We start from the raw sequence: 22,264 nt of genomic DNA, 5'->3' as shown, positions 1-22,264 counted from the left end.
GGTCTTTATTGGGTTAACTTACATACTTTAAAAAAATAAATAAATTTTAAAAAAATTAAAAATTAAAAAAATAAAAACTTTTTAAGATCCAGGAGAGTACGCAATCTGCGAGGATCTGGAGATCTCATTTTACCTAGATTTCGAACAACTCGCAAACGTTTTTGTGTGTCTGTATGGGGAGTGAAACAACTTAGACAAACACTTTAAGCACTGTCAAGATATTCAAAAATTTAAATTATTGCATAAAGACATGGTCTGGTCACAATATAATGACATTTACTGACAATTTTTGTTGCTGTTCTTGTAGAATTGCTGTGAATATATTGAGAATTATTATTAATGAGCCAACTCTGTTGGTCTAGTTGGTTGTCCATTGGTTTAGTTGTTTTTGTTTTCTTGTTGTCCTTTCTCTCTCGTCATTGTGTGGACTTATAGTTGAAGGACAGGCGTATCCCACGAAATAAGACTGCCGGACAATGATATCAGGGGTGGGATTAACTACGTTTTTCTTCTTCCCACTCCCTTTCGAGCGTAAATAGTTTGAGTTATACTGTATTTCTGTTTCTTGTGCATGCTTGAAATAAAAAGCTTCATCATCATCATCATCAAAAATTGCAATAAAGGGTCACTTGCCCTCTAAAGTGTTAATTGATGTTTATAGTGTATATTGAGTGTTCAACAACATGGTGTCATACATACAGGACAAGAGCCACTCGGAGACTCCAGGGGATTTCCTACACATGAATTGTTTGATAATGTTGCTTCATTAAAAGTGGGACAACAATTGAAGCCTTGCACTTACAGTACGTCACACCTCCAGTCATGTGCGAGCATGTCACGACTAATGACTTCATCCTTTCAACTCATACAGGCAGTTTCAATACACGTTCGATAAATGTAACATTTGAGATAATCAACAATGGTATTTGCCTGCCAACTGTGGATGCAAAAGCTAGTGGACATTCTCTGTTCTAACAAAAACTTTTTGGATGAAGGTCCTATTGTATTAATGTATTACATTTGGTTTTAATAGCTGCATCGAGCAGTCTATCACTTTCCATACTGTGAGTGTCCCTGGCCCCTGGAGCAGCATAATCCATGTTTAATAAATTAATCTGAAATTTGAATTTACTATGTTTTCCATTTCTGTCAGTGAGATCTGTTCTCAATTTTCTTAACTGCAGAAATAAAGATTGAATGAATGGGAGGGGGGGTAACAGTAACATACTAATTCGACTTATCATTTGCTTTACAAATATACATTATCAAGCATAATGCCAGCACTATTGGGGGAACAAAATAATCTCAAACAAAAGCCAATTAACCCAATTTTCAATCACTTGATTTGATTTGAACAACTATTGACTGACAAATGTTCGTAATAATAGTTTGACTTAGAAAATTCAATTTCAAGTCATGAAATAACAGTGCTCCAGCTTTTGTACTACCCCCCAAGCACATGACCCGAGTCCATAAAAACACAGGACAGATTTAACTTCAAACATAAGTGGTGGAAAAAGTGGATAACAAAAATCAAACCGGATTTGTTACAAGCACAAACAGCTGGGCCAAAGTGTCGAGTCCCCCCTCGTAACTCCACCCCCACATCAGACTAAACAGAGGGATGACTCTAGAAACCCTGAATCAGCTGCCCCCTTCAAAAAACAAAAAACGTTCTGCTCACAATCTAAAAGTTGCTGAACGATTGTTACCTACCTCACAGAACGACGATCTTGTTTGTTGTCGCTCGAGATCATCGTCACAAGAATGAGTCCAACGTGACGCCATCGTTCAACTTGAATTAAAATCCTCTAGCCAGTGATCACCCACATGGACATAGGTACCTTCTGGTTGGAAGGGAGAATCTATATTCCAAGCTTTCCAATTTATGACTTTATACTTGCTGTATTACCTAATCCATCTGGAAGAGAGGACAAAATATATGTGTGAGAATTCTAAAGACCTCAAAATCAACGTTTTACATAATGAACAATCTGATTGGACAGCAATGTTGATTACATTACACCACTTTATGCCTTGTGGTATTCTAAAATAAGTGATTTGGTGCTGGAGAAAATGACAGCTGCTGATCCAATGCGCGACAGTTGCTACTACTGTTCGTCGGAGTCATTATTTAGATTTTGGAATTTAATGTTTATTTGTGAAGTGACCCCAGAAAAAACAAGGACCAACAATACAGGCTTGTCATAAATCCGATGAAGCAGAACAACGTGGACTGTCGCATCATCAATGATCAGCAACAAGTGAGTTATGGGAAAACCCGGTCTAAAAAGAACGCCAATCCTCAAAACGGAGGTTATCGTGAACCCTTTGGCAGTCATGAACATAAAACTACGGGCCGCGTAGCCACAATAGTTGCATCTGGTTTTGTGATTTAAAGATGGCTTAGTTTATTGTTCCAGTTCCACACACTGAGCGACTCGAGTTGTTCTCACGCCATCAACTCTGATTAACCACCGTTTACTTCACTTGTTATCACACAGGAATAATCACAAAATTCCCTAAATGACTCCTCGCTAGATTGCTGTTCACTCGGTGGGTTTGAAAAGATCCATTGAAATACAGAAAAAGTGCCGAAGTGAATACGAGCTAGTTAGCCGTCATGCTAACGGCTGGAGTTTAAACAAAGTTACCTGAGGAGTTGCGGGGCGGCGTTCCAAGCGAACAACTGAGGCGGCGGGAGTCAAAAAATGCGAGGAACCCGAATAAAACCATAGCAAACGGGCACCGGTGTGGGTCGACGTTGACATAATGTCAATTATTTAGAGTGTAAACGGCGTCCCAACCAGGGGAGGCGCATGGTGTAGTTTCGTGGTTGCCTTTTTTTCCTCCTCTTGCTTCGAGCGCTCCTAACTCCCTGGGAGTCCACCTTTGGGTAGCAGGACACAATCAGCCAATCACAAGCGACTTTGCATTTGATCCGACCAATCGGGCGTGATTTTACACAACGTAGCTACAGCGCTGACAATTGTTATAAAGAAGTTTAATATAAACTTTTGCTGTTGTTTAATTGACTCAGTCGATGGCGTAACGGTTATCTAGCGCTACCAAAAGCGTACATGGATCGTATATCACTGAAAATGTTCAATTTGAGTAAGCAAACTTAGACGAAGGGACACGTGTTGTGGTTCAAAGGGAGGTCGATCCTAGTTGGCATGTGGATGGCAGTGCATGAGGAATGTGGATTCATACGGCTCGCCTTAATCGTCTGTGCTGGTGATTTAAAGGGAAAGACAACACCTTTACATTTCCTTGCAAACTGAAATAATTTTGTTTAATAAACAGAAGAAAACGCAATTTCCTTTTTCTGATGTGTAATAGCGAAGAAAATATTAAATAAAAGCCAGTGCTTCCAGGAAGTGGCTGCCTTGCATGGGCACAGAGGCAGACATTTAATGCTGGTACTATTTTAACCAATAAAATGCGAGTATTCCAGATTACTCACTCTTTCTTGAGACGTCATTTATACCCATTATCACATTCACATGTGCTCAAGTCGATCACGATGTATGGGTATAACTGACGTCACAAAATGCCTTACCTACTTTTACCTACCTACTTTGAGAATTCGTTTTTCTCTTGAAGGTCATTTAAACTGGGTGTTGTCTTTCCCTTTAACTCTGTGGCTGCCATTTACGGCAATAAATGTTCCAATCCTTTTCAAGTAACAGGCCTGCCAGCGAATGAACAAATCCTCTCAGTTCAAATGGATTGGATGTCGACTAGTGACAAACTAATTTAAATTCACAGCAGAAGGATAAAACGAGCCGGTTAGATGTCTATCATTGTCAATGGCACTGAAAAAGTTAAGTCCTCTGAACAGACACACACACACACACAAAACCCTTCCTCGTGAAGATGGCTGAATCTGAGGGGCTCGCTGTACTCCAATCCTCGGGGCCCCCGCACAAATGTCCTTTTTATCCCCATGGAACAGAAGGAGCCACCTGTTTCTTTTGGCCATGGTTGGCTTTTGTTGCAGCAGAGGTCAGTTCACACAGGGTAGGAGACTTTAACAAACCCAAAAAGGTCTCCAGTCAATGTTGACATGTTCACACACATCTGTCCATTGGTTGGATGCATCTTACAAAATGTCATTAATGCATAACTTATTAAATCACATTTACATGTACTTGTAAATGGGTGACTATTGCAGATCAACTCAACATTACAAAAAAATCTGATGGTCAATTATCAGTTTACAACATTTGTACAGCGTAGCAACACAAATGTGTCGGTAAATCAGTGGTGAAATCCTAATTACTGTACAGTAAATATTTGCGTGAATAACAGTTCCAGCCATAAAACAATCTAGCAAAAAACAATCGCAGGCCCAAGGAGGTAACTGAGTTTGCCATGTATTGACCACATAGTATGTTGTTGTGCTGAACACTCATTGCATACGGTTGGCAGAGGTGGATAGAGTAGCTCAAGTAAGAGAAACGTTACTTAAAATAATATTACTCAAGTAAAAGTCCATCAAAAAGTTGAACTCAAGTACAAGTAAAAAAGTATTTAGTGAAAAGAATACTCATGTAATGAGTAATATTGTGAGTAACTGCTTACGTTTGATTTTTTTCTTTTTTTAAACAATGTTTTCTTTTTCTCAGCACAAGGTTATCTATATGAACTGTTACTGTTATACTGTACAATAGCACTTTACATAACCACATTAGGTAAAGAAAATAAAAACACAAAAAAAAAAACGATTCCAGCGAGAGAAAAAATAGTACAGAAATGAAGCATCATTCGTCCATAGAGCATGAGTGCCCGCTAAAGGAGAAAATAGTTCCTAGTTTGAATAGTTGAATACAATAGTTCATTCATAGTTGCTATTATAAAAATTAAAAGGATCATATCTCCAGTTTTCCGTGGTCAGTCAGTGCCAAGTAAAAAGTGGGAGGGATGTTAAAATCCGCACTTTTGTTTCATGTTGAGGCAGTGCTCTATGTCAAATACTTCATTTTTATGGTGATTTAAAGACGCCACGTGGTTGAACAGGCCGGCGTGATCATAGAACGGCAAGCTTGAGTCTGGTATACTGGAGTCATGTGTTATTGTTTCAACGTCTCATTGGGGAAACTGATAGAGCTACTGTTGGCATTGCTGGCAAAATTTTAAAAAAGTAAGATCTAATATGTAAAACAAAGAGGAAAAAGGTAATGACTAATGTAGCCCAAAGTAGCGGAGTAAGAGTGGTGTTTCTTCATCACAAATCCACTTAAGTAAAAAGTATGGCTTAGTAAACTACTCTTAGAAGTACATCTTTTTCAAAAAGTTACTCAAGTAAACGTAACAGAGTAAATGTAACGCGTGACTACCCACCTCTGACATAGGTAAAATCAAAATGTCATCATTTCAGTAAGAATTTGTATTACAACACTTGCAGGCAAAAAAATATAAAACAAATGAAAAACACAATCTATGACTGTTACCATACATGAAAACATATTCTTGTTAGTCACACGCCATCCAATCTCAAAATATCAAACTGTGAACAATGATTTAATACATGTTGGTACACAGTCCATTACTGTTTCGTGCATACCCAGCTACACAATATGTACAGTATATTTATCCTTCTTCAATTTAACTTGGACTAACTTTAAGAAAAAAAAAGTTCCATATTGCATTTATGTCCGATCATGTTGAAAAGTTTTATGGCGGAAACATCTTTGCTGGTTACAAAGGTCATCCCATCAATCTACCATTATTCCCATAGCGGTGAGTTGGGGGGGGGGGGGGGGGGGGGTTTGAATAGCACTCAGGTGTTCCCAGCTAAAAGACAAGGAGTCATGTGTCAGGTGTACACAAAGAGCAAAACAATTCAACACAAATGACTCTTTGTGCCTTTTTGGTTCATTTGTGGGCAATCTATATTTTATATTCTGCTTCTGTAGTAATGACCTATTTTCAAAAATCATCAAGCCAAAGAGAGAAACACAAAACAATCCACATTTTGATACATAGAACATTTATTTGTAAACACGAAGTTTCGATAAACGCACAATGGCTCAAATAAGTTCATCAGCTTTATGAAAAATGCACAAAAAAAAAAAAAAAAAAAAAAGAAAGAAAAAAACAACATGTTAGTTTGTGTCCAAAGCTACACTCTAAGAATTATGAAAATGACAACGTTCCAAGGTAAAAATGAGAGCAGTCATTTTACATTTTGTTAGAAAATGCTACATTTGTTACTTAAAAATCTGATTCTGGTTGGTTGTAATCACATACATGTACTGTACATTACAAAAATAAAATGACTTAGGAAAAAAAGTCCCAAAAATCTGAATTTGATCAAACTATTGGGGATAAATTTGCTCTAAATGTCACAAAAAAACTCGCTATGTACTGCTCTTCAGCGTACTTCAGTTAAGTTTTTATTTATCTTAACTTTTATCGTGTTGCAGCTGTCCCGAATATTTTTCATTTTATTATTTTTTACTAACTTCTAAGAATGTTAATTAATGTACAAAGACTAAAAACCAAATGGTTATATCTATTTCCTTTATAGCATATTAAAAAGTTTTTTATAAATTCCCGTTTCAGCAGATATACAATATGGTGTCCTGAACGGCAGTGTCTTTGCTGGTCATTTCTCTAAGTTAATGTTGAACCGTAACATTGGAGAACAAATTTCTCTCTGTAGCAGCTGTAATAGACTAAAAGTCTGATATGAGATCTGTCGCTTTCTTCCATCATATCTTGTATTTCATTTTGCCACTGTCGCTGATCACGCATATGTGCTGTAAGAAAAAAGTGGTACACAAAAATCAAAAAGGAAAATATGAAGGACTTATATGAGCCAGAACATTTAAAAGCTCGGCGCAGAGGCAAAATGGCCTCCAATCCTTGGTGTTATTAGGATGCGATGCTCCACGCATATTCAAACGCGCAAAGTTGGTCAAAGCACTAGCCCCGATATTCTGTTTCAAAATAGCTTGTTTAAAAACAACATTTCTAAATTCCTTTTTTAAGTCATAAATAATGTGTCCACCTAATTTAATGTTAATGTAACTTTCTGATTATCGTTGAAATAATCATCATAAACAGTTTCTCACTTACATTCAGGTCTCTAAAATACTCATTGTAGTCCAAAGCGTATCCAACCACGAAGCGATTGGGTATCTCAAAGCCGACGTCTGAAATAGAAGGGGAACAAACACTGAACAGAGAATTTTAAACTTTATATCTAATTTATCGACACAAATAAAAAGGTCCAGCTTGTGTATAAAAACAGAATAAATATTTCATTAACACATAACTGGAGTAGGCTCGATACATACAGTCAGGGAGGCTTGATGTGTTTCGTGGCACTCTCTTTACCAACAACCTAGAAAGATCACAGAAAAGTGCTATTATTAAGAAATGTTTATGCGCTTGCATATGTGAGCAATCTTTATTAATTTTTAAACAGCACCACCTGTGTCATTTATTGGCATTGTCTGCTGTCTAGACTGGAAGGCGGATATTGAGTGATTCACAAAGCGGGACTCGCAAAATGGTTTTGTTTAGTGTTCCACACAGTCATAACTCACCCAGCAACTCTGATCATTTTGGGCTGGAAGACCTCGACGTGCTTCAGGAGAGCCTTCAGGGTTTTGCCAGTGCCAATAATGCCCTGAGTCGTGCGAGCAAGATATGGAAACAGGATTGAGAAAGCACAAGATTACTGACGTGGAATTTCCAGACAAAGAGCTGATTAATTTCCCACTGCAACAAGTGGGAGGAGTTGGTCAACTAGGCTACTCTTGTGTAATCTTTCAGGAGAATGCTCTAAAAACAAATTTGGCTTTTACTGAATGAATAAAAATACAACTGACCACGTGTATTACAAAATGCTTGGGATCTGATAGTCAGAAATTGCGTTCAAGACATATAATTAGAATATTACTCAAGATCAGCAGTAAATTGTACAGAAACGCCCACTACCCCAGCTATTCAACATTATGTATTGTTTATCATTAGCAAAGTTTCTGGAGTAGTGTTGTCACTTCCCGCCATTGCTGCTTGTGGAGTTATTTACATGCGATTTGAGTTTTTTAAGTTCAGCTGTATATTTTGTTTGGTCTTTGATATGTGAACACAGCCACATTGGATATTCGTTTAAAATGTACTGAGAAATCAGAACTAAGCATTTAATTACATTTAGAACTTGACATCCTGCCAATGTCCACATGACATGTAAAGAAAGTGGAATATATCGAAAAATGGCTTTGCAATTCTTCATAAAAGTAACGCCAATTCATTTCATATATACTGTACAGTACATACGAATACCGTAAATGCCTCATTGCAACCAATTTATGATTATCCTGTTCATCCAAGGAAGTTAGTAATCAGTGTTGTCAATCTTTAAAAAAAAGTCATTAGTCACAGTTATAAATTACTTCTCCCAAAAATTAATCAATCGTTAGTAACTCAGTTACCTCAATGTAAGAGTAATTAGTTACTCAGCAAAGTAACTGATGTTACTTTTCATGTTCTACGTTATTACATGATCCATTCAATAACGTTTTTCATATCAAGTGTTTATATTAACTGATTAAATTGAACTGAACTGTCATTTTCATTCAAAAAACATAGGTCACACTTTTTACATTGTTTTTTTTAAATGTCACCAATAGAAGAGTGTAGTGGTATACAAACTAGCATTCAAATGCTGTGAGAAAAAAAACTTGTTTTTCCTGTATACTGAACCCGCCCCGAACAGTGACCCCCGAACCGAGGTACGTACTGAACTTTGACTTGTGTGTATATTAAATAAATGGATATTGAAATGTTTTTTATTCATGCAGGTGAGGCTCTGAATATCTTCCCTCTTCTATCTTTGCTCTAGTTGTTTTGAAATTTTTTTTTTTTTTTTTTTTTAAAGAATCGTACAAGGTTTATGGACAAGTCATTCAAGAAAAGTTTAGTGCAAGTGCCTATTTTGGTAATAAAAAAACAAAAACAAATTATTATTATTACATTGTAGTATCTACAACAGACATGTCCAAAGTGCAGCCCGGGGGCCAAATGCGGCCCATGGTCAAATTTCATCCGGCCCCCAGCCTCTGTCATAAGATCAATATTGTCTGGCCCGCACACAGACTTAATAAATTGGTCAGCAGTACTGCTACCAGCATATGAAGTAGCCTACACACTAAATGCTGCTCCTCATTTACCCACTAAAAGGCAGCAGCACTCTAAGCAACATTACCCCGTGTGATCCTTGACTTCCAATTTTCTAAAATGGCGACAACAAAAAAAAAAGTTGACTGCGACGGCTGACGCTTCAAGGATAGGTGGAAATTAGACTATTTCTTCAATAAAATATGCAACTGTGTCTGCCTCATTTGCAAAGACACAGTCGCTGTTTTTAAAGAATGCAATGTGAGGCGATATTACCAAACAAGAGAAATTGAAGCAACTTTTGAAGCTAGTTTAATTTCACAGCAGCAGTATTTCGCAAGAGCCCGAGAGTCGAAAGAGAACGCTAGTTGCAAGATTGTTGAAATTATTAATTTTTAATAATGTAATAAAACAAATGTGACACACAGAATGGCTTGCTAAAATTTGCTTAAATATATTGTTCTGCGTAAAAGACGTCAGCCAAGGTCGGCCCCCCACATTTTTACCACACCAAATCTGGCCCCCTTGGCAAAACGTTTGGACACCCCTGATCTACAAGGACAAGGCCCCTTTGGTGTTGATAATGCATACTCAACAGGAAAACAGTGCATTATTTTCAATTATTTGTACCCACCTGAACACCATGAACTATATGTAAATGACGATCGCCACGCTAAATGCTAATGCTAGTGAGAACGCGAATGCTATGCTAACGCTGTGAGCCACCTAGCATCACGTTTGCAACGGCGTCACAAACTCCTTCCCCCCTCCCGCTGTTCTCTCTCAGTGTTTCCCACGTAAATCACCCAAATTGTAGTAACGCGCGCCTTCACATTATCAGTAACAGTAACGGCCTTGCAAAGATGGTTAAAGTAATTAATTAGATTACTATCTACTGACAAAAATAACATCGTTATTAACAACACTTGTTGAAATACACTTACAAAATACAAAATACTTCTACGTGAATCTGTGAGCTCATGTTAAAAAAGAAACAGCTACTATGGGCAGCATAGTTTTCTCCATGTGGACTGCAGTTAAATACACTTCAAAAGGAAAACTTGAGCTGGCTGCCCTTGACCTGGATCGCCATCTTTGTTAGGACATAGGAAAGAAAAATAAGGAATGAAAAACAAGGCTGACTCACCTCCACAATCAGTACGTTCTTGTGAGGGCAGGTCAGCAAAGGGCAGACGGGATGGGAGAGAAAACAGTTAGATTGAAAGACGTTACAGACTGCAAGTTAGCTATCTATGAAGATACTGAACAGTACTCTTGTGTACAAACTAAATCAATCTCTTTTTATGTTACAAGGCATGTCATCAATAGGGGCGCGGATGAGCCAGAGCCAATCTAGAGACCAACTCTTTGCATACAATACAAAACAATACAAAAAAAGTATACATTCCATCATAGAGTTCATAATGTATTGACATGACACATTCCCCATTCACTGCGTCATGCCTTCCCGAAGGGGGCCGTCCAACACTCCGCTTCATTTATTAGCAGTCGGTCAAATGCAGCGATCTAACGCCGGATTTAGGTTGAAAAAGTAGGAAAGCTGTGCTGCATACAAACAGTAAGGATTGTCTCAGGAGTGATTTGTTCGAGGATTCAAGGTAATTATTATATTTTTCGCACCACGCATGCATTTTGAAACGTTGTGAAAAAACTGTAATAGGAGAAATTAGCCGCTACAGCATTGGCATTATACTTTGCAATATTTACGTAAAATAAATGCTACCTGCACGTTTTTTTGCTTTTAACCAAGACTCGAAACTGTTTTACGTCAGTATCTATAAAGAATTCAAGAATTTAAGCATTTAGTCACAATAATTTTCAACGGAAAAAGCTCTTTGTTTACATTTGGCGGCCACTAATTTCCTTACTGACTAGCCTCATAGTTCGCAATATTTACGTAAAATAAATGTTAACTGCAAGTTTTTTTTGCTTTTAACCAAGAATCGAGACTCTTTTACATCTATAAAGAATTCAGGGATTTAAGCATTTATTCACAAGAATTTTCAACAGAAAAAACTCTGTGTTTCCACTCGGTCAGATTTGACGGAGATCAGCCCCCTATGAATCGGCCCCGCTCCCCATGTCATGTCAAGACAAGTCTATGCTTTCCATAATACTGTATGACCATATCCATTATCAGAAGGTATTTGTGATGTTGGCTCTATGCTTACTTAGAATCAGTTCAAAACTAAAATCTACACACGCACACACCACAACTATAAATTCTCAAATCTGTTCAAGTATGTCTGCAGAGAAATAGCTGAAATTCTACAAATGTTTGCCAATCAACGCGAGACAACAGGCTACTATTTATATGGGGGCTAGTATCCAAGCCATCACCCCTGCATACTTACTGCAATCTAAGAGCTAATTCGTGGCAATGATTCATTTTACTCTAAAATATAAATCAAAGTGTTCATTCAAGCGTGCGGTCATCCATTATTTTCATTTTGATATAACTACTGTGTGTTGGAGAATTCTGTGTTCTTAAATTCCATATTACTAGGCAACACTCAGTCATTCCTCTTCCCACACAGTTTGGCTCACTTCTTCCAGTAGAACACAGTTGCATTTTGAAACTTTAGTGTGCGCGTCACAAAAGGAGGATTTCGCAAGATCACATCAAATAAAAACATGCAAAGTGAAAAAGGTGGCTAGCGTGACTCAAAGTTTACAACCTCATCACCAATTCATGTTGTTGACATGGAGGCTACACCCATCTGCGTATATAGGGTGTGTGTGTGTGTGTTAGATCAGCTGATGTCCGGTGCAGTATTTTAACAAGGATTGGTGATTGCGGTCACATATATTAAAAAGTACAAGAGTAAAAAAGAGTCAGAGCATTGTACTGTATAAATATTCAGTGCAACACACTGCTTTGTTCTTACATGTCTCAAGAAAGCAATACCATTTTTTTAGCCTATTGACATGACTCACACAAACATTGAAGAGTCCGCCCCTCTCCTCAGGCTAAAATTAAAACATTAGTCAACAGTTTAAACTAATCCTCCCCACAAAAAAAATCATTTTTCCTTAACATCGCTCCACCTCTTCCTTTTTTCCCCCTCTCTCTTTGCGTAATCTTGCCAACAAATCAACAACAATGATCTTTTGGTGTATTCTGAATAGAGGTTATTTTGAATTTCACAACAGGCTTATTTTAGATTTTACCATGATTTTTTTTTTTTTTTCCCATTATGGATTGGAAAATGAAGAGACATGTTTTATTTATTAATTAATTTTATTTAAATTTAATTAATCCCATTAATGGATCAGTGCGATTTAGTACTGATGGAAATGTATTGGATCATGGTTCTGGTCTTCCTGCTTGGGCTTTGCACAGAAATGTTTAATAAGAAAAATTGCCATTGATCAGCCTGTAGCAGTGTCTAGGCATTTTACTCTGTTAGAGATGAGGAAATGCTGCCCTCTTGAGTCGATGAATAGTCAATACAGGATATACTAGGGATTAGTGCTGAAAAGTATATTTTCCCATTTCTCAAGTCACTGTTACTATGAACGTGCAAATTCCACACAACACTGAGAATAGAAATAGGCCTGTGTGAACTAAGTTGGAATCAAATAAGAGTGGAAAAGCTTTTTGTGAGGGTGCTAAACTAAGAGTCAAAGCGTAAATAAATCCTATTTATTATTTATTGATGATCATGTTTTTGTCATATATTTTTTGACTATATAAGGTTTTTAAAATGCTGAACCGTTTTTGTAAAATGACCAAATGTAAGGTGAGGGTAGGCAAAAATATTATGGCATAAAATCATAGCACAACCCTGACTAATGATGCATTCCAGATTAGGGATGTCCCTAATCCAATCAAGTGATTGGATATCGGGCCGATCGGGCCATTTTTCAGAGGATCGGAATCAGGTGGAAAGGATCGTGTTTTTAATTAAGAATTTTTTTAAGGGTTAAAAAGTAACAAAATAATCCAGAAATAGAATGGCATTACCAAAAGAAACATATATGGCAGAAAACACAGGCATGACTGAAAAAGCAGTTTCTGCTCTTGCACGCCTCTTTAAAAGAAACTGCTGTATTTTACGCCAAAAGAACTGTTGTGTTTGACAGAACAATATGTCTACATCTTACAATAGTAGTTTCATGGCGCATTAACCTCCGGACTATTTTTAATTGGTCCGTTTTACTCTGGAAACCCCCGTTTACAGACGTCGTGCAACCACTTTAGTTTCAACCCAGCCATAAAACGATGGTAATTAATTATATTTATTATTCAAAATGTCTGTCATTTTTAGGTTAGAAACATTAATTGATGTCTAATATTTAGTTTGAAAAAAAAAAAAACGACTTCAAATTTTTTTTCTTGCACATTTTAAACTTTTCAACAAATTACGTCACAATGAAAAAAATGGTGTCTGTAAAAAAGTCACGGATATTTACCTCATAACTATCGCTTAAAAGTTTGGGTTTTTTTTTTTTTTGTTACTGTCACATTTTCTCTGATATGTTAGATGATAAATAATCGTTCCAAACAAAGAAAAATTGAAAACAAATGTTTAAAAGGGTAAATATATGAAAAAGAGAATCTCGACCACTCGTTGATGTCTGTGATTTCTGCATAGCGACCCTTGTTATATTACCATGTTTGACCAATAAAATCCCCCAAAAATCCAGCTGTGGCTATTCACAGCTGTTTCTTGACACTCAGTGATACATGCTACATGGAGTTTTTGGATCGAAACGTACACGATAATACGATAATATCTCGTTAAAGTAATGGCGTCCTTTTTTCTGCTGTCACCTCCAGATAGGGTTTCGCTGTTTAAATTTTTTTGTTTTGTTTTAAATGCCCTCCTGTTCAAAATTTTTCTTCTCCAGAAAATTGAGATTTGAAGCTTTCTCTAGATGTATCACACGTGCTTTATGGGACAATTTGAAATTTGGTCAAATTGGGGGTTTCAAAGCGGAACTTCAAGTCACCTGAGTGTTTTCAGCTATGTTTTATATCCCACAACACTGCCAGAAAAGTACTGTAAACAGCCCCAATAGGAGAAAGTTCTGGAAGCTAACGCGTGCCTTAATGGGTAGATGCTACAGTGGTAAAGTCTGCTGTGTTAAAATATTTTATCATCGACTTGCATTGTGTGCAAAGTGGGCATAAAAATATGGCATCGGGACAACCCTATTCCAGACGGTTAGAAAATCGGTATTGTAAATGTTAAAGTTGTTCAGGATCTACAATCACAAAAAAAAAAGAACATGTGTGAATTACCTTTCCAGCTAAAAATGACAAGTCTTCTGCTCCAAGGATATGAAGGTCTTCTGTGGACTGATCATTCTGAGGAAAAGCCAGAAGATGTCATCTTTTCTAGTTTCCACCACTTTTTAGGACTTCATTACAGTTGTGCTACAAAATGTAGCAACTAACAACTATAGAATGAAATGAGGCAAGTCACAGTATTTGAAGTGCTACGGATGAGATATTAATAAGGCATTTTGTCTCACTGACCATCTATGGCGAATAAAGACAACAAAAAAAAAAAACTTTGGATGGAAAACAAACAAACAAACAAACAAAAATCAGTCACTCTTTCTCAATTTCACACTGTTTTTGTGAAGATTCTGAAATTGTTTTTCAACAGTGATGTCACCAATTCCTTGACTTGCCGTTTTGCATTTGTTCCTAAAAGCTACAGTTTTAATTACTTAATTAGGACAGGCAGTTGGCAAAATAACTGAACACATACTGTACATCAATGACAATTTCAATAATTGGTGATGTCAAAAGATAGGCCACGTTGCTAACTCAAGCAGAGTTTTCAGGACCAGTAATCAATTATCCTTGGAACTCTAAATTAGCACCTTGGTCCGTGGCTCTGACTACCTTCTGACCTACATGAACATTCTACTGGATTTACCTATTGAATACAACAAGATTATAATCTCCAAAAACCCATAAACAGATACATTCAAGTATGATTTTTCCACATTCATCAGGACAAAATCCAACCCCTTTGTTTTCTGACATTTATACACTGACAGCGAATTTTATGATTCTCTTTATTACTTAAATGATATACAGTGGTATGAAAAAGTATCTGAACCTTTTGGAACTTCTCACATTTCTGCAAAAAATCACCATCAAATGTGATTTGATCTTTGTCAAAATCACACAGATGAAAATACAGTCTGCTTTAACTAAAACCACCCAAACATTCATAGGTTTCCATATTTTAATCAGGATAGCATGAAAACAATGACAGAAGGAGGGGGGAAAAATAAGTCAGGTGTGTGCCCAATCACTGATGAGTGGTTTAAAGCTGCCCTGCTCACTATAAAACACACACCTGGTAAGAAATATCTTGATGATAAGCATTGTCTGATACGCATCATGGCTCGGTCAAAAGAGCTGTCTGAAGACCTGCAATCAAGGATTGTTGATTTGCATAAAGATGGGAAATGATTCAAAACCATCTCTAAAAGTCTGGATGTTCATCAATTGACAGTCAGAGAAGTTGTCTACAAATGGAGAAAGTTTGGCACTGTTGCTTCTCTCCCAAGGAGTGGCCGTCCACCAAAGATGACGCCAACAGTTCAGCACAGAATACTCAGAGATAAAAAAGAACCCTAGAGTGTCTGCTCAAGACTTACGGAAATCACTGGCACAGTCCAATATCTCTGTGCATGGTTCAATTATATGTAAAAGTATGTGCTATGGCCATCTGTCAGACTGTGGAAGCTAAAAAGAGGACAGATGCGGCAACAAGACAATGATCCAAAACAAGTCGAGACTTGAACCCCATTGAGATGCCTTGGCATGACCTAAAGACAGCGATTCATGCCAGACATCCCAGGAATCTGATTGAACTACAGCAGTTTTGTAGAGAAGAATGGGCCAAGATTAGTCCTGATCGATGTGCCAGACTGATTTACAGCTACAGGAAGCATCTGTTTGAAGTTAATGCTGCCAAAGGTGGGGGTGGCACAAAATATTAAATGTGATGGTTCACTTATTTATTTTTCCCCGTCCTGTCATTGTTTGCATACTATCCTCATTAAAATATGAAAACCTACAAATGTTTGGGTGGTTTTAGTTAAAGCAGACAGTTTTTTCATCAGCGTGATTTTAACGAAGATCAGATCTCATTTGATGGTGATTTTATGCAGAAATGTGAGAAATTCCAAAAGGTTCAGATACTTTTTCATTAGGGGTGTGACAAAATATCGAAATGGTGATATATCGTGATGCTTTGTATCCCAAAAGGTTATCGATATGCTCTTGCAAAGAATCAAGATATCGTTTTAAAAATGTGTCAATGTTTAAAAAAAGAAAAAAAAAGTAACTAACAAGTTGCTATCCAAAATTTTTCACCATAATAGTGTCTCAGTTAACTCTAAGGGCAGTTTACATGGCGACTCTTCGACATAAAGTCGCAATGACTGAGTAGCGGACTCGCTTCACATGCATATGGTGTCGGCGAAGACGAAAAATTCTGAATCCTGCCTCCAAAGTGGAAGAATCTTGCAGGGGTTTGAGGGGGGGCTTCCTCGGCATGCATATCAAAGGCTCCCGCGGCGCGAGACAGCGCCGATAACGTCAGCACTCGTATACGTCACATTGGGCGTGCGCAGCGGTGCTACTAAACATTAAAAACAGCAAATATGGCGGAATGTCAGCTTTAATTTACTGTTTTAATAATATTTTTAAATCAAATATGTTGAATGTTTCCATTTTTGTGCCTTTTTGAACAAAAGAAAAATGCCATTGCTTCGAGTGGGCGGGCATATTTTTTTCCGGGCTGAGGGAACTTGGTGGGGTCAAAGTGCATCATTCTCTGTCGCCCTGTAAATCTGCACTGCCCCCTAGGGCCTGGCATGAATACTACATCGTTTTCATGCGGAATTGCGACATTGAGACGCAAATGCAAATGCAAATGCAAATTTGACATTTTTCGTATTCTCGGAGAGTCACCATGTAAACGGCCCCTAAGACTGCCATTGACAGTGCTCAAAGCCCAATCCATTTAGACTGGGAACGTTCGTTCATTTGAAACCAGAGCATTCACAGTCATTCTGTCTGATTTTCAGGGCATTTACAGGTTACTTGCTGTTCATGTTAGGGCATTTACAGGTCATTTCCTTTAGAGTTTGAGTCACTGCCTATTTATTTGAGTAATTCCCAGGTCACTTCCCATTCTGTAACTCAAAATAAACAGGAAGTGACCCAAAATCACAGGAAGTAACTGAAAATCAACAGATAGATGACTTTAAATGGCCCAAAATTACCTCATTGCCTGGCATTGGCAGCCACTAACGGCCATAGATGTTTAATCCGTTTGAAGTGTGAGGGACCCTCCCAGTTCAAATGGATTGGACGTTTACTAGTGTTAAACTCATTCCAATTCAGAGCAGAAGCTTGTTTTTCTGTTCTTTAGTTGTTTGTAGAATATCGTAGAATGATTTTCTGACCAATGTATCGATAGTCGCTGTATCGCCTTATCGTCAGATCATCCTTATCATGAGCTTTGTATCGCAAACCGTATCGCATCTTGAGGTACCAAGAGGTTCCCACTCCTATTTTTCATACCACTGTAGGGCGAAAACAAACTCCTGTCTTATCCCCATTAATTGCCTCATTTACATATGAATACTTTGAGTCATGGCACTGAATCATACATTCTCAGGAGTGATAGGGATCCTAGATCAAGACATCACATTATTTACAGGTTGAAGGCCTGTCAAGTCACCGCTCATGTTGTCGTTCGGAATGTGTACACTATCATCTTTTATCTATTCTTCCATTATTTGTGAACAGATCACAATAAGATTTGTTAGGTATATTCTACAGATCTATACGCATCGATCCTTGGAGTCCGATTTATTCGTTTTTTGTATCGGGGTTAAATTAATTGCGGACTAATATCTGCTTGTAGATTAGGAGTTAGCCAGTAGAGAGCATGCGCCTGAAGTACTGCTTGTTAATGAAGATTCAGATTTTTTTCCCTTACACCCATGACAACACCGTGAAACTCACAAGGTAGCTCTTGAGGCGGATGAAGTGGACTCTCATGGGGATGGTGCGGTCCGAGCTGCAGCTCAGCGCCTTGATCTTGTCCACCAAGTCGGCACAGAACTGGTATCCCCCCTTAAGCACGCACAAAACTACGATGTCGTGCTCTCCCAAGTCGTCCATGATGTCGCGGGCAAGACGCTCCGTTCTGGGAAACGAAATGCAGTAAATTGGTTGATAGTATGAGACAAATTTCAATTCTACATTGAATAAAAGCATTTATCCATGTTGTCCTCTATTAACAGGGCAATGCGAAGCAAATCCACAATTATTCACACTTATTTTTTGTTTCATAATCATTTTTGGGTTAGATATTCCATTTAATCGATACAAGTAATCGCAAAGTACAGTTTCCACAATAGGTCTCTTTTTAGTTTTGTGTATCGTAGTAACTGCCAAAAGTATGGTGATTATAACGAAAACGCTATACGCAACAGATATTCACAGTTGCCGTTTGCGATACTTCTTTTAACTGGTAAAATTGATTTGACTCGGTCGAGCTCGATGTGCATGCAGGAGATTGCTGCTTTAGTTGACTGTCCGCGTGATACTGTGTGGTCATGAGTATAAAAAGTCTACTCAAGATACAGCTTTAGTTTTTATATGTCAAGTAGCCTGCCTTTTCCACTGTGAACAATATGCAAGCAACATGAAAATGCCTCATTAACTCATTGGCTGCCATTGAACACGATAGACGTCCAATTATCTGGCTTTTCTGCTGTGAATATTAATGTGTTGAACTGGATCACTATCAGACCTCCGGTTTAAACGTCCAATTTAAAGTGGGAGTGAGGCAGTGAATAAACACTTGCTGAATGAATGTTCATTCGCTGCCACACTCTTAGTTCAAATGAATTAGATGTCTATAGCCATCAATGGCAGTCAATGAGTTCATGTCAGATTGAAGTAATCAATGCACTGATTGGTGATGTATAAACATCTACACCTGTTCAAACATCAGAAATGAACATTCACTGTAAATAATTCTAAACTACAGAAAAAGCAAGGTTAATTATATGTGATGTAAATATATTAGATGCAAAGGTTAACTTAGTTTAAGCCAAACAAACTAATTGAATAATTCTGTGCCATTGATCCATTTCAACTGGGAGGGGTTGACAATGAATGATTACAGCCAACCCTCCTTATTAAAACAGATTGGACATCTAGCGCCATCAACGGCAGCCATAGAGTTAACATATGGCGGAAAACCCTCAGGTGACTTAAAGTTCTGCTCTGAGACCCCCAATTTGGCCAAATTTAAAAATTGTGCGATATGCATGTGTGATGTATATTATTGGAAAGCTTAAAATCTCAATTTTCTTGGGGAAGAAAATTTTTGAACAGAAGGGCATTTAAAAAATAAATAAATAGATAGATAAATAAATAAACAGCGAAAGCCTAACTGGAGGTGAGAGTGTGAAAGAGCATAATTAAAGACGCCACGATTTTAACGAGATATTATCGTGTACTTACCTTATTGGGTTCTATGTTTGGGGAATTTTATGGGTGAAACATGGTAGTATAACAAGGGTCGCGATGCAGAAACTGGAGACATCAAGGAGTGGTCTAGATTTTCTTTTTCATATATTTACCCTTTTAAAGCCCCCCCCCCCCCCTTTTTCCTTTGTTTGGATCGATTATTTATCATCTAACATATCGGGGAAAATGTGACAGTAACAAAAAAAAATACAATTAAGCGATAGTCATGAGGGAGATAATGGTGACAATTTTTTTCATTGTGACGTAATTTGTTTAAAAGTTTAAAATATGCAAGTGAATAATTAAGTCGTTTTTTTTTTTTAACTAAATATCAGACATCAATCAATGATTCTAAGCTAAAAATAACAGACATTTTAAATAATAAATATAAGTACTTACCTTCCTTTTATGGCTAGGTTGAAACAAAAGCGGTTGCAGGACGTCTGTAAACGGGGGTCTCCACGGTAAAACGGACAAATTAAAAATAGTTCGGGGGCTTAATGCGCTATGAATCTGCTATGGCAGCATATAGACATTAGAGGCGTGCGAAAATTCCGATTCTTAGATTATTCGCGATTTGACCGTGGACGATTCGAGAACGATCACAAACATCCAAATTCCGATTATTGAATTATACCAGGTAAAGCGGAACAAAAACACAGTCAGCGCAGTCTTCGGGGAGCAATGAGGAAGGGATCGAGAGTAAATATCATGTTCAACTCATGCCGCTAGATAAAAAAACAATCATAACTGACTGTGGCCGACAGCCGCTACAAACAACGCACAGTTGCTACAAACATATGGCTACTGTGGGTATCACATACTAGTATATGTAGAACTAGATGCGAAATAACAGACTCGGCCGGCGTTAGTAAACAGTCCCTATCTTAAAACAGTAGACTTCTCTAGAAGGCTCTGTTTAGCGAACCTAATTAACTTTTTATTTCAAATACTCCTAAATCGGCAAAATATTGACTCAAGTCTATCTTTAAATGATGAAACAGTTTTAAAACTTTGACAAGTCAAAAGTAGACAGAAGGGAAATTATGGAATAACGGGAGCAATTTTAACAACTTTAACGGTTGATTCACAACATTAAATTAATTGAATGTAGTTTAAAGCTGCTGATACAGAATGGGGACTTGAGTATTTTATTTACTATTTTGAACTGTTAACTTGATACTGAACTAGTAGTTTGGTTTAGCCTGAGAGGATTTTTGAACATTGATTTTGAACATTAAAATCAGGGGTGGTGGGGTGTATCAATAATTGATTTATAATCGGATCGGAGCCTCTGAATCGTAATCGTAATCAAATCGTTAGGTGCCCCAAAATTCCCACCTCTAATAGACATATTGTTCTATCAAACACAACAGTTCTTTTGGCTTAAAGTACAGCAGTTTATTTTAAAGAGGGGTGCAAGAGCAGAAACTGCTTTTTCAGTCTTGTCTGTGTTTTCCGCCAAATGCATTTTTATTGTTTATTTTTTTACAGTACGTATTTGTTTAGTGAACTGGATAAGACCCAATCATCACAAATCAGTATGCAACAAATCGGGATTGAATTTTACTTACACTTTCAAATTGATTCACGTTTGTTCAACAGTTTTTTTTTTTTTTTTTTAAATGTGATTTTCAGCCAGTCGCAATGATGAGGCAATCATCACAAATCAGTATGCACCAAATGATTAAGTAAGCACCTAATCGGGATTGAATCTTACTCATACTTTCAAATTTCTTCACGTTTGTGCAACAGTTTTTTTTTATTTTAAAAAAACATTTTTTTTTAATGATTTTCAGGCAGTCACAATGAGGCGAGAATATCTTTAAAGTAGTGCTCTACCTGTCCATGATGACTCCATGTGGAACGACAACACATTGCAGATCACCGGCGTAGTGCGCTGGATAGCTGAAGAGTTCTAAACTGTAACCTGGCCAGTCGTCGTCGATCTGAGAAATATTAACAATTCCTAGGTTGTGTTACATCTTTACTAAGGACGACTAAACGACTCGAACGTGCAAAGTGTCTTTGCCGCGCCTCACGATGAGGGGCAACTTTCCAAAAATGCTCCACCGGGGTGTTGCAAACTTTACAGCAACTCTAATATTTTTTTCTTACCACAATCCCGCCGCTTCCTCCCCGGGTTTGGAGCACGACGTCTGCCATGTTGCTTTTCAATCTGCAAAGTGGTCATGCAAGCTTCCAGACTTTGGCAGGCCGACCAGAGAGGAGGGCCTGAAGGAATGTTGCATGTTTCATCATAGATATCACATATAAAGAACTAGATGCAATATAAAGATATAGATGCCAAAGTGGAAGTAAGTGGCATTAGTAACCGGTGACCATCTTAAAGCAGTGGAATTTTCTGGCGGGCTTTACTGCAGTGAATGTAAGGGAAGTGGTGATTGTGTCCATTAAAATACTGTTAACCTGGCGAAGTCTTGACGGATTTTCAAACCGTTTGGATTAAAACAAAACGCATTAATGTTGCTATGACTCAGTCTGCATCATGCAAAATGTATATATGTTTGGTTTTAAGTATGCAGTTAATTTACTACATCTCTAATATTTATGAAAAAC

At 37.6% G+C, this 22,264-nt stretch overlaps 2 protein-coding genes across 2 annotated transcripts in view; both read right to left on the bottom strand.

Annotated features, from left to right (window-relative positions):
- arhgap21b (Rho GTPase activating protein 21b) overlaps positions 1 to 3,169 on the bottom strand; it is a 73,208-nt gene extending 70,039 nt beyond the window's left edge. Inside the window, exons 1-2 of the mRNA XM_057857731.1 lie at positions 2,655 to 3,169; positions 1,717 to 1,921 (exon numbers count right to left, since the gene is read on the bottom strand). Coding sequence (XP_057713714.1) covers positions 1,717 to 1,788 — 72 coding nt within the window. The 5' untranslated portion in view covers positions 1,789 to 1,921; positions 2,655 to 3,169. The remainder of the gene's footprint in view (positions 1 to 1,716; positions 1,922 to 2,654) is intronic.
- A 2,631-nt stretch (positions 3,170 to 5,800) lies between these two features.
- Positions 5,801 to 21,948, bottom strand: prtfdc1b (phosphoribosyl transferase domain containing 1b). The gene is made up of 9 exons (XM_057856455.1): positions 21,803 to 21,948; positions 21,527 to 21,633; positions 18,167 to 18,350; positions 14,405 to 14,470; positions 10,283 to 10,300; positions 7,560 to 7,642; positions 7,308 to 7,354; positions 7,087 to 7,163; positions 5,801 to 6,767 (listed from the first exon to the last, which is right to left on the bottom strand). Exons 1-9 carry the CDS (start codon positions 21,848 to 21,850, stop codon positions 6,720 to 6,722), a joined length of 678 nt encoding a protein of 225 aa, XP_057712438.1. The 5' UTR covers positions 21,851 to 21,948; the 3' UTR covers positions 5,801 to 6,719.
- Positions 21,949 to 22,264: the final 316 nt, after the last annotated feature.

The sequence above is a fragment of the Corythoichthys intestinalis genome, chromosome 14 (assembly GCF_030265065.1).
Source record: "Corythoichthys intestinalis isolate RoL2023-P3 chromosome 14, ASM3026506v1, whole genome shotgun sequence".
NCBI lineage: Eukaryota > Metazoa > Chordata > Actinopteri > Syngnathiformes > Syngnathidae > Corythoichthys > Corythoichthys intestinalis.
This window is presented reverse-complemented; position numbering and strand designations above follow the sequence as displayed.